We start from the raw sequence: 13,527 nt of genomic DNA, 5'->3' as shown, positions 1-13,527 counted from the left end.
TGAGGGAGATTGGTAAAAATATCATAAAAATTAAACAAAAAGAAGGTACGATGTAGCCATTAATCTTGATATTGCGCGTAACGAAATGCGTTTGAGATGTATTATTGTTTTACAAAATATTTTCTTATTCTCAAACACATTTTATAAAATATTTTATTACTTGAATTAAAATTCGCCAAATCTTTATATCGCAAAATCGATTCTGCTAGTAAAGATTCGACAGTCAATTCTTTGTTCTGTCACTCGAAAGCCACTTCGATTTACTTATTCAGTGTAGCATCAATGATCTTGTGGCCCAGTTGGAAATACTTTTGGAAAACTTTCTCTTTCGATCCCATCAAGTTCTTATTTTTGATATATGTTTGTATATGATGGTATGGTTAATGGAAATTCGTACTTTTATTTGTCGAGATTAGATTATATAATTAATTACAATATCAGTGCTGATCTAAAAATCACGCTGTTTAGCATTACACATTAATGTATTGTTATTAATAATATAGCGGTATGATTATCTCGAATAGTATTTATATTGGTGATGTGTGTATGTGATTGAACGTAGAGATATTTTTCGCTCAAGATATTATCTTAACTGATGTACTGATTGGCGATCATCTATCGGGTAGAAATGACTCGACCTAATTGAAAATAAACGATGCTCTCCGACTCCAAGAGATACGATCTCTCGTGCGTGCTGCGTTTGTCTCTATGTTCCTCTCTTGCATTACAGAGAGAAATTAATTGCTTGGAGAAAGGTGATACTGAGCCACGTATTTTGTAAAAAAAAAGGGTTAAATCCGTGATAACTCGCGAAATAGCTCGCATATTGATAATTCATAGAGGAATTCGATCTTAAAATATCATTTACGAATTAACTATGATCAACAAAACGATATGCAGAAAATTAATATTCATTTCTTCTAGAAACATAAATTTAGTGTCTAGTAAAGTCTAATGATTTAAGAATGTATCAGGTATAGTCTTTGTAAAAAATAACTTGGAAATTTAGGCTTTTCTTATAAAAATATTGTTATATAAGTACGAAATAAAGTTCATATTTAATAAATATTTATGTTTAATAATATAATTTTATAGTTTATATAAAAATTTTTATCTTAATTGTCTTAATTATTTTTTGTTTAATATTAATTATTTTTTAAAAACATGTCTACATTTTATTAAAATATAATTTTTAGTCTTTGATTTTAAATCGCTAAATTTTGTGCATTATTTTCATTTTAGAAAGTCTGTAATCCTTTTATATTTTTTAAATTGTATTAAAAAATACATGTAAAGGCATTCTTAATGTTATTCGAATATACACTTTGAATGAATCACATGAGGAAAAATAATCTCAAGAAAATAATTAAAAAATAACAGTAGAGAGAGTGTTGTTAATTAAAAGACATGTCTTGCGGTATATATAATTTCAGTCTTTTTAATATAATTGAAATGTCATGTATTGCGACTGTAACGAGGATCTGGCTTTCTTCGTGTCGTTGGAAGCTTGAGGCCATTAAAAATATGTACTTCCTGCTCCTTCCGCTATCTTCATGCGTCTTTGCGAACGTAAACGACTACACGATTATTTTGATTAAAATTTTATTTTGCTGGGTTATGTATAACCGACCATATAAAAGTAACGGCCGCAGTTTCACGGCCGTATGAACAAAATGCTTTCACGAAGACCGCAAAATATTTGGCGTTTTCTGTTATTTCCTCAATCAGAAACGGACAATTCATTTAAAAGTCGTAACGAAGAATTATGGTACTTGAATTTTCAGTTCACGCCACACGATGAATGGAAAGATTACAAACTTTCACGTTGAGCTATAGAAATCTCATTTTTACTAGATTCCGAGGAAATATTTGCAAATCTCTCAAATACGATTCATTGTTAAATCTCACTAAAATTGCATATTACATTTGACTACATAATTATTACGACTTTCTAGAATAATTCTAAATAATTATCGAGTTACGAATAACATAGCATTTATTATCGCACGAATCACACGGAAAGAACGGTTTTGCTACAATATTTAATTTAAAAAAAAAATTTAATTAGAACACAGATCTGAAAATAATTTTTTTTAATTATCAAAATAAATATATAACCCAAACTAGTTGCTAGAATTAAAATTTTTCGCACATCAAGAAAAGAGTCTGATAATAATTGTCTACATTCAGCAAACATAATAATATAACCCATCATTTGATAATATTTATTATAATTATTTAGAAAAATAAAGTTATTTCACTTAACATTTGGTAGATATTAACAGATTATTTTTTCAGTGCGACATTGCTCATTCTACATAATTATTTTGATAGTCCGACAAAATAATTTTCGAATCTAGCTAAATTTTTAGATTCTTCAGCAAAATCGTTCTTTTCGTTCAGCTTACTATTAGTAAATCAATTTCCGAATCGATTCGAGATTTCAAGTCAATTTCAGAATAAATGGGAAGGCGCAATCTCTCGCCGCGGCGAAAACGGAAATTTAGTCGCACGTTTATGCGGATGTCGCGTCGTTGCACGAAACTATCCGAGATCATTGCATTAATCTCTGACATCTCTTTCATGTATGCATATAATATTGGTACAACGTCGCTTTCACTGCTGTTGGTGTAACCTTTCCGAACGTTTATTGCAGCAACGCGTCCGTGAAATTTGCACCTATGCCATTATGCATATATGAAATCTCTCTCCCGCAAATTTTTTCATTGACCCTAAAGAGCACAAGTAATTTTACACGGCAAATGCAACGCGAAGAAAAGTCTATTTAAGAGAAGCTCTCTGTAACAATTTACGTTTATCTTTTTTAGCTTTCGTCTTTCTAGTATTCAATTTCTTTAATGTCTCTTTATTCTCGTTTCCACCGATGTAAGATTAATTCTAATCTTGGTTTAACTTACTGTGTTTATCTTTTTCTAATTTTTAGAATGACAGAAAAGATAAACAGTAAATAAACTGAGATTAAAGTTAATTTTATATTAATGAAATCGAATATAAGAAAAAAACACATGTGTTATAATACTTTATGCTCATGTTTCTTAGATTTTCTCTTTCATATATTCAATATTTTCTTTCTTCATTTTGGCCTTTATATATTAGATTACGTAATTTGTAATTAAATTTTATATTTTAAATTTAAATTTGTTTTTTTGGCATTTAACCGAGCTTCTCGGTGCGTTCGAAACGTTCATTTACTTCCGGGTATGATAAGAAAATTGCTCTTAAAATTATAGATATTAAAACAAGGAACCTATGGATATGAAAACAAGAAGTATAATTGCGTGGTAATATTCCTAAAAAATTATGTTAATTGCAACTGATACTTGAACGTACGTTGAAAATTGTCAAGAGGTATTGCGAAATGTATTCCCGACGTGTGCGTAAATTCGAAACTCCGTATTGAAATGCAAATTCTTATACGCAAATACATTTGAACGCTTCATTTCCTGGGACCTCTTTCGGGCAAAGTGCCCAAGTGAAAACAGACAACGGTGATCAGTCCGATGGTCTGGAAAATACGTTTAAAAAACACGTCGCCGCTGACCTCAACGTACTGGTTTGGCACGATTAAATAATCATGTTTCGTTAACTGATTTGTTGCAACTAGGGAGATACTGTATGCCATGAATGCATTATCGGAAAAACAATGGCGAGAAACAACAGCAAGGATCTATCAAAGTCTGACTATATTTATAAGTCTTAGACGAGACCGTCTTTCTCTCAAATTAAACGATTACAATATGTAAGCTATTATCTTTAGTAATTAATGACAAGAAAATTAAAGGAAAGAAGAAAAAGGAAAATACAAAAATAGTAAAATAAATAGTGCACTTATTTAAAATTAATTAATTACAGCGATAGACATTAGCTATCAGATGTTAATTTAATTGATTTATTAAATCTCGCTGGATTTATCGAAACTTTTAACGAAGTATCGGTAATATTGCTGTGACACACATAGTTATAGGATTAACATCGGTATTTTTCATTTCTGACAAGTAAATTCGGGTCACGAATATATGCATATTTAAAACGTAATTTGTATTTAAAATGTCTGTGTCGCAAAAAGAGATATTTAAAAGACATTATGTAGAGTGACCGTTTAAAATAAATGTTAATGAAAACATTTTTTAATAAAATATTCATTAAATTTATCCATTAAATGAAAATTCATTTATTATGTATTTTTTTAATCGTATGTATTATTGCAACTTGCTTTGTAAACTTAGTTAAACTTTAATTTTAATATTTTAATAACATTAATCCTTTGCTGTCACACATGTTAAATTGACCATAAAAATCTAGAGAGTCTATATCTCTAATTAATATATCTCTGATTAGTATAATAATCACTCTTTTATACAATAATTTCACACTTTTTTTTTCAAAAATAACCTTCTTCATTTCTTAAAATATGTGTATATCTTTTCTTGAAAAGCAAATTTTTTAGCAGAAAAAATTAAAACGATTATAATTTTTTAAATTAAAAAGTTCATAATTATTTTCGCAATTTTTTTAAATAAAAAATTAAAATTAAAATCTTTATGAAGCTGTTATATTTCTATATTCTACAAAAAATGTTTAAAGTTCAGTAATTTGTTTTCTTCTATTTCAAAGAACGAAAACTGTACATACAGTAACCCGTTACTGAATCGTTTTTTGACTCCGGTATGATCATTACGGAACTTTCAAGAGGAGTGACCATAAAGGGTTAAAATTAATTGAATGTTATTTATTTGTATTACACAAGAACCAAATGAACCTATTTTTTTATTTGAGTTATAAAATCAAATTGTTTTTTATTATCGTTAGTAACGACAAATCATGAATTTTGTTTTGATAAAAAACAAATGGGAAACGGAAAATATAAGACTTTATCATTTGTAAAAGGTGTTTGTGTTAAGAACCATTTATAAAATTTTATAAATAAAAAATAAAAAATTCCTATTGTTCTTTACAACACATGTTTCCTTTTCCACCTTTATCATTATTAATGTTATAAAAAAATTAATGTAAATATAAAGTATTATAAGACAATTAATAGACAGTACAAAATTATTGCAAAACCAAATAAGTCCAAAAGTTTTTATCTTTTTTAATGGATCCTTAAAATATTAATTAAAATCTAATAATTTAAAACTTAATTGTTTTCATATCTGTTATTTGTTCGAATAAAAATTACATATTTATACAATAAACGTTCGAAAATGAGAAGTTTTGTTTCCTGAAAATTTAACTTTTTAGACTCGTTTAGTTTCTGTGAAAAGCTTTTGTATTAAAATATTGCTTACCGATAAAACTGGTCCATCGTAATATCCAAAGAGTCAGAAGAAGTTTGCCAATCATCTCACCTCTCTGGACAATCCCGGAAACCTCTTTAAAAGTCCACCATCATTGTGGATGGTCATAAACCCATCATTCGACGATAAATTGCATTAGGAAGACACGAAAACGTCAAGTGTGCATCTTGACGTTGTTTTACTTGGCGTTAAAGCCGGCAAGAAAAGTTTCTATATATTAAAAAAAAGAATCGATGAATCGTTCTTTTTTTCGATCCGATTTATTCCTGCAAGGCCGATCGTTCATTTGTTTTTCTAGTATAGCAACATTGAAAGAGTGCCACTGGATTGTTAGGAATTTATTCCAAGTGATAGTTCTTAGGCGATAGTTCTAGGTCGTGCTATCAATGTAAGAAAATTAAAACGTAAAACGTGAGCGATTTCCTCATTGTGGGCATTTATTTTGTGGTCAAAGCTGATTGAGATAGAGACAGGAAACGCTACATCGCGGTTTATTTTATACTTGTCGACTCAATCAGCCGTCTGCTTTCTCCGCCGTGAAAGAAATCCGGCTCCGAATTCGCTTCTCTTGCGCAAGTTTGCTGTTATTACTGACGTTCCAACACATCCGCAACGAACGCACGGATATTCGTGAGGAACCAGATTTCACGTTCCTCCAGTTCTTCAGTTCCGAAACGTGCGACGAAAGTTGCGATGACTGAACATCGATTGTTTTCACACGATTCTTGCCTCGAATTGTTTCTTCTTTTTTTTTCAGCAATTTCACCAACACGATAACGTTCGTTCGGAATTAATCTCTCGAAACGCCGTGGCTCACAACGTGATTTTTTTAACAGTACGATACTTGCGCGCGTTGAAACGAGGAGAGAGAGCGAAGCCGAACGTGCGCTGTGTACGCGAGCAAAGTCTGCAGGAGCACGAAAGTTGCTGCTGCCTCGTGGCCTACTATAACAGAACTGACTCCTACCGTGGTGTTACGCCGTCTCTTTACCTGTCACAAGCAACGGACGGTTTAGTAAGACTACGACCGGTCGGTTCCTCCACTTCGCAAGTTCTCCATCGCTTTAAAAGACGACACTGGGAAATCGTACCTTGAGACTAGAAAGGACACTTCACAGCTTAGAAAATGACGTGAAAAAGTGCGATGGATAAAAGTTGAAATTTAAGCCACTGATTAGAAATCAAATACAACTAAAAATTAATTTTTATTAAAATTTTAGTCTCTTTGATTTTCAGAATATTTCAGTTATCAAACTTATTGTCAAAAGTATACAATAACAAACATCCAATTAACAAACTCATTGACAAAAGTGTAAAGTAACAAACATTAAGGCATAGTCAGGATTTTGTTTAGGGGAAGGCCAAATTAAAGTTAAAACTTTTAAACCTAAAGGGTAGAAGAGTAGTCGAGTGATATGGATTATTGGATTTGTTTTGTTTTACATTTAATTTAATCTTATATTTAAGTTTTATTTTTAATTAACTACTGGTAGATAAATCACATATATTTATTTATTTATTTGTTTTATTTTTCTCTTAAAATTATAAATTTATTCTTTGAACTGAAGAAACTTAAATTTATAATACTAGCCATCTGGAATTTTCAGCTTTTTTAAACTTTCATCTCCAATTCTTTCCCCTTTTCTAAAATTAATTTCTTGTCAACCTATTAAACATAGTCCGTTTATGCGGTTTTAGTTATTATTGTTCTTTAAGATTTGGTATGGTCCTTCTGCCCCCCCCCCCTACATCCATAGATATACTGAAATAATGTATTTATATAAATTGAAGATTTTTTTACTACAACTTGCAGAAAAGTAATATATCAAGAAATATTAGCACAAATAGATATAAAGTTTGAAAAAGCTATAAAAAAGTTAAATATAATCTTGAAACGTATTTTGTAAAAATATAATTTGTTTATCATTTAAAATATTATCAAGAAAACATCCTACTTAGAGATTTCCGACCAGTTGCAATGTAATGTTTGAACAGCCAGCATTTGATAATTTTGATAAAAATTAAATGACAGAAATTGGGTTAGGAAATACATACTAAGCTAAATAGGTTAATAAATAATCAGGAAACTCAAGCCTTATATCGATTTGTAATTTTTGTATTTTTTCATCTTGATTTCTTTTCAATGTAATTATTGGAAAGTTGATAAGATTTTAATTAGTTGGTCAATATGCGTATAGGTATAACTATAAATAGATATATTATGCATAACATTATATGCACAAAACATTCATAAAAATAAGAATATGAGGTGATAATAACATCTTAGCGATTATTCATGCAAAATTTTTAAGATTTATTTTTTGTAATTGCAACTCATAGACAACTTTCTATGTAATACAAGATAAACAATGTAACATGTGTACAAAACAATTCGTACGATTTACGAGTTGACATTCGATGTGGCAAGATAAGCAGTGGATAATTATGCAAAAAGCAGATAATACTTTATGTCATTATAATAAGAGTTTCATATTCTTTGTAGCTTTATCTTGAGCATTTTATATCTCTTTTAGAGACATTTATATATATACATATATATACGTATATATAAATGTCTCCAAAAGTCAGTTTTAATTTTTTTATAAAACATCAAATAAAAATTTTCGAAATCTGTTATAATAAATTTTTATCAATTTCATATAATGATTGTAGCATAAATTTTTGTTCTTATTATATTATATTTTTCTGTTACATTTCGAATACACTCTTAAAAGAGGAAACGTTTATTAAATATGATGCAGCGTAATATCATCGCCAAATATAATACATAAAAATTATAATATTTTGAAATTAGCAAAAATAATTGGCGGAGAAATTGGCGACTTTTGTAATTAAATTAAAATAGACACAGTGTTTTCTATTGAATTATAAATTAATTATTATGAGAATTGTCGTTGAAGGTCACGTTAATTGTTTTCCTTAGTTAAATATATTTAGTTAAAAATACCTGGATTATTATCAGTAAAGAAAGATAACGACTTGCACAACGTTTTGCGACGTCGCCAGTTAACATAATCGATCCCGCTTGTGCTAATACAAACGTCTCAAGTAACATTCGTTGTAATAAAACCCCAAACCATATCGGCGGTGTCACGCATGCTGAACGCGTTTCAGTATATTCGACGACCTGTATATCCCCTGTGGTTGCTTAACCACAAATTTTCTCGCTTCTGTCGCAACGATGATTTCACCGTGGCCGAAAGTACTCGCCATAATTATGTTCGGATCAACGCACCGACATGTTAGATTACGCTTCCTTTAATTTTTACCAAAACAATACATATGGTATGATAAGAACGAACGCAATTATCCAATGCGATCCAAACGCGTAACGCAATAATCAACTGTAAAATATATGCTGAAAAATGTATGTAGAAACGTGAAAGAAAATCCTTTTGTTGAGAAATTTTCAAGATTGTTAAAATAGATACAATAGAAATTAAATGAAAAATGAAAAAATTGATTTACTAATTCTATATTACGAAAAAAATACATTCAGTAAAAAAGTCCGACTTGGTCAGATTCATACTTTTTTCTTTTTATTACTATTAAGAATAAAAAAAGCAAATCTTCTGCAGTTATCCTCACCACATTATGCTTACAATACACTGCATTGGCGGAAAAAAATGTTTACGAAAAAGTACAAAAAAACTACATAGAGACAAGATTTAAAAAATTCTTAATTTTTCCTAGATATTTGTAGTAGGATGTAGAATGAGGTTTATTTGTCTTAGAAATTCTTAGTTTTTCGTAAATATTAGTGTACCCAGTGAGAAATCATAATGGAATTGACATCGAACCGATGTCGATTCGACGCTGAAATTATCAAAACGATGTTGAATCGATGTCGATTCAATATTAATTTTATTGTCATTTCTCACTGGGTAGAGTATCGTTGTTCGAAGACGAAGGATTTCTTGATTTTTCAAACAATCAACGCCACTTTACGTTCCACTACGAATATCTATGAAAAATTAAGAATTTCGAAGATCTTGTCCACGTAATATTTTTCGTTACCCTGACGGAAAAATTTTTAATTTTCCGTCGGGATACTTTATTTCTTCAATGTTTGGACAACCCTTACAAAAATCTGTAAATACTAGCCAGTTATATTATTGAAAGACAGTAATTACTTACTTATTTTGAGTATTAAGAGTACGAAATAACAGTGACTTTAGTATTTAAAATAAGCAATTAATTACTGTCTTTCAATATTAAATAAATTGGCCAGTATTACATTGGTGAGTATTAGATTTCTGTAAAAGAACAAATTGCTAGAAAAATGAAACTAGAGGGGAAACAATACTCATGTTTCTGTAATCGCTTCATTGTAGACAAGATATTTCTACAAGTTGATGTATGTTAAAAACAGTCTGCCATAGCAAATAACAAAAAACTGCTCGATTGCTAATGGACTTTACAGCTTCCGTGCAGATACTATTCGTTATTCGATGAGGTTGTGACAAATTTGCAACACATCTGCCACATCCGCCTTTCTCGAGCAAAGCTGTTTTTAATCATTGATCATAATGATTCGCGCCAATCCATCACTTTCGCTTGCCCGCGCCTTCACCGCGACGATGAGACTTTCAGTCCTTGCACGTCGTTGAAAGTTCATCCGCCGTTTCGTCGAGTAATTATTTACGGTTAGCGTGAGGACGACGAAAAGTGCGTGCTGGTGCGCGAAGGTGAGAATCGGAGAAAGTCGTCGCGGAGGAAATCGTTCTAAAACAAACGACATTGACGTCGGTCATAGCGAACCCCCTTTTGTCACGCAACATACCATAGAAATGATAAGGCGCGTGTGCTACTTGCGCAAAAAAATATTCCATCGTTTAATGACCGGTAATCAGTCGCGGTCCCCAACAAATCCTGTCTCCTGAAGAATGTCATGTTAGTGGTATAAATGATATAAATGATACAAATGGTACAAATGGTATAAATGATATAAATGACAAACGCTACAAATGATAATTGAATTTCCTTTTATGTCAGTAAAAATGTTCAATTATCTGACGTAATATAAGACAAACTCGGAGCAACCGTAAAATATCAACAAAATGCGATGCGTACGAATCAAGGCGACGAAATTCTGTTTAACCTGAGAAAAGGAGCTTGTTATAATTTGCCCACATCCGTCACGCATTACGAGGAATTTCACCTCGCCTGGCTACAAAGCCCCCTCATGCGGATGTGAAAACAAGTTTATTCAAACGATTATTGCCCAATGAGAAAGAAATATTATTCGAAAGCGGTATGAAGCCTGTAATCGATTCGATTTCCGTGGCGTATAGTCTACTTTCTTTTGTAATACAAGTTCAAGGTCGTTTCCAGTAAAACTCAAGGAATTATTACGTTTATTTCATGCATGCGTATAATTCTTTTTATATCATGAAAAATATGTTTTATTAAATTTTTCAATCTAAGCAATCGATAACGAGAAAGATGGAATAGGATAGGCAGAGAAGTTATGATCATTATATCTTCGCGTTATATAGAATTTTATTTTTTATGCTGTTATATCGTATTATTATAAAGATTGAAAATCTGTGTTTACAGAACATTGCTTGTATCAGCTCAGTACTCATATGTTAACACGTCATATTTTATCTTAAGTACAATTTACAGTACTGTTCAATAATTACAGAAATAATTTAAACCTATTTGCTCTATTAAATTATGACATATATTGTATATCATAATGATATATTTGATATATTTTAATATATTACAAAAGTTTACAGTAATAACTACTATGAAGAAAACGAATATATAGAATTATCTACAAACATTACATTAGACAAAAAATAAGACCTTCAGAAGTTTCAATGAATTAATACATATTTTCACACAAATAACATTTATAGTACATTTATAGTATATTTATAGTACATTTCAAATGTTGAGACGTAATCACTTGTTGAGATATCTATTCTCATCAAAGTTATCCTCAAGTTCTTCGACTATAACCATTTTAGTTTTCGGTCTACGCATTTTAAGTCTCCGCTTCTGTTCTGCCTCTGTAAGTTCCGCGAGATTCTGCGGTAGGACTATTATCTTTCGCGGCTCATGATACTCGATCTCTATACTACTCCCGTCAGAAAAAACAAGTGTTGTAGGATACGTCCGTTCGTAAACCGGTCTGTGTTTCTTCGTTATCGCTGCCGTCCAGCAATTAAAACTTCTACGCAAGACAGTCGCAGAGTTGCCAATTCGTGCGAGCGAAGTGATCATTCTGAAATAAGGAAGTATTTCTGTAGCTTACAAGGTTATTAATATTATCGAGAGAGAGAGAGAGAGAGAGAGAGAGAGAGAGAGAGAGAGAGAATACAAATTCATTTTGCATATTTGCATGATGACAAAGCGACTCTGATCAAACTCTGATTAACTTATTTGTTGATTTTATCTTATTAATCTTATATAGAGAGCTGACAGTTGATCTAGTGGACCCATTCGTTTTTTTTTTAGGAATGTCATTTTAATTTTTCGAAATTAATTAATGCCTTTTAATAAACATATATTAAATAGATCTTATGAAGCTAGTGTCAATAACTGTTACAGATTTTGGTGTTAGCCTCAGAGGGTTCGTCCAAATCATTCACAAGTATAATTTGATTATAAAATAACAATTCTAAAATAATATTGGAGATAACTTCTATAAGTTACAATTTCAAAAAGCAGTCTTATCAAAGACAATCTTTTCTTTATTTGTCATACGATAATTAAAAAAAATTATTTTCTTATGATGAATTCGATCACTCGTACTACATTGAATTAGTGCACATTAAAGGTTATTTTATGTAAATATCTGAATGCAATAGCATAATATAATAAATAAAATGATAAATATATGTCATGTATAACAATGAACTTATACATGTATATTCTGTTAAATGACAAGATAACAATATCATTATTGAATTGTTAATCATTTAAACTGTTCATATGCATTTACTTTTTCTACTAATTTAATATATAGCTGCTTTCAATATACACTAATGTAGTACAATACAAATAATTAAATTCGCTATTAGATACTTCACATTACACGAATATCATATCTGTCAACACTAACTTAAAAGTAATACAACATTAATGTCATAATTTATTAACTTCACATTTAACGATGTAACTATTATGTAAAATACATATTGTATTATATTTATATTGTTGAGTGTAAAATTATAATATTGATCTGTTATTTTTATACCTTTTATTAGCAATGTAAATTAATTTTAATATTAGTTTAATTTACTTTTTATCTTCTTTTTAGTTCTAAGAACTATGCCCATTTCTATCAATGTAGATTAACGTTGATCTCGAATCACCTTTTTTTTAATTTTTAGAACTAGAAAGAGTTGGTTGAACAAAGATTAAAATTAAACTAATTGAATTAGAAAGGGATAAAGAGAAAATTAAACTGAGATTAAAGTTAATCTACATTGATAAAAATAAATAAATGAATGAGTGTTTACATAGACAATTTTTATAGGTTATGTCATCCATGCTTGGCAATATTGAGCACAGTGACACGTTACTTATTTGATCATTCAAAGTTATCTCACGCTTATTAAATCACTGTGTTTACACTCGTAAAACAACGAGAAAATCTCACGGAGAACGATGGGACAAAGCTTACCTGCCGAGACAATCGACGAGATGAACGACTTGATGCAACGACTCGAAGCTCTGCGCAGTTGGACCATCGGGATAGTCACGTGGCGTTCAGGCGCGGTGAATGAACGGTGACGACTACTCGCGCTGCCGTACAATCGAATTGCGATTATCGAGATATGTTTGAAATGCGCGGTAATCGACGCTACCGATCCCGGCAGTCTACGCGTTTCTTTCGGTGCGGTGTACACACACGGGTGGTGGGTGCTTTTTGCGTGCAATTCGTCCTGAGAGGAGGCTCGATCGGTAGAGTTTGGCAATCGTGCGTCTCCACAAGACGGTGAAGGAGGTGCCACGACTGCCGGGAGAGACGGCGGAAGATTTAACTTGATGGGGCAAGTCAATCCTCTTCGACCTTGATTCCGATCGAGGAGCGGGAGGACGTGGATGGTTATCCACGTCCTCCTCTCGCGAGACGCAAATGGGATATCGTGCGTGTGCCGTACGACGAAGAGAGGAGGGTGCGTTGCGACGAGCGGTACTCTTAAGCGTTCTGACAGGGGGACGATGATTT

The 13,527-nt window shown here is 31.2% G+C and overlaps 2 protein-coding genes across 3 annotated transcripts in view; both read right to left on the bottom strand.

Moving 5' to 3' along the window:
- Positions 1-6,266, bottom strand: part of LOC108758381 (uncharacterized) — a 30,430-nt gene extending 24,164 nt beyond the window's left edge. For both annotated transcript variants that reach the window (XM_018503316.1, XM_018503317.1), the window contains exon 1: positions 5,310-6,266. In XM_018503316.1, coding sequence (XP_018358818.1) covers positions 5,310-5,364 — 55 coding nt within the window. In that variant the 5' untranslated portion in view covers positions 5,365-6,266. The remainder of the gene's footprint in view (positions 1-5,309) is intronic.
- Positions 6,267-11,252: 4,986 nt separating this feature from the next.
- mRpL55 (mitochondrial ribosomal protein L55) lies at positions 11,253-13,422 on the bottom strand. Its single transcript, XM_018503421.1, has 2 exons — positions 12,979-13,422; positions 11,253-11,574 (listed from the first exon to the last, which is right to left on the bottom strand). The coding sequence occupies exon 2, from the start codon at positions 11,571-11,573 to the stop codon at positions 11,253-11,255; it is 321 nt and encodes a 106-aa protein (XP_018358923.1). The 5' UTR covers position 11,574; positions 12,979-13,422.
- Between the last annotated feature and the right edge of the window lie 105 nt (positions 13,423-13,527).

This window comes from Trachymyrmex cornetzi, unplaced genomic scaffold, assembly GCF_001594075.2.
Source record: "Trachymyrmex cornetzi isolate Tcor2-1 unplaced genomic scaffold, Tcor1.1 scaffold156, whole genome shotgun sequence".
Classification (NCBI taxonomy): domain Eukaryota; kingdom Metazoa; phylum Arthropoda; class Insecta; order Hymenoptera; family Formicidae; genus Trachymyrmex; species Trachymyrmex cornetzi.
The sequence above is the reverse complement of the archived record's forward strand: the minus strand, read 5'-3'. Positions and strand labels throughout refer to the sequence as shown.

Coding starts and splice junctions, on each gene's coding strand:
- mRpL55 (XM_018503421.1), bottom strand. CDS start 11,573: ATGATCACTTCGCTCGCACGAATTGGCAACTCTGCGACTGTCTTGCGT.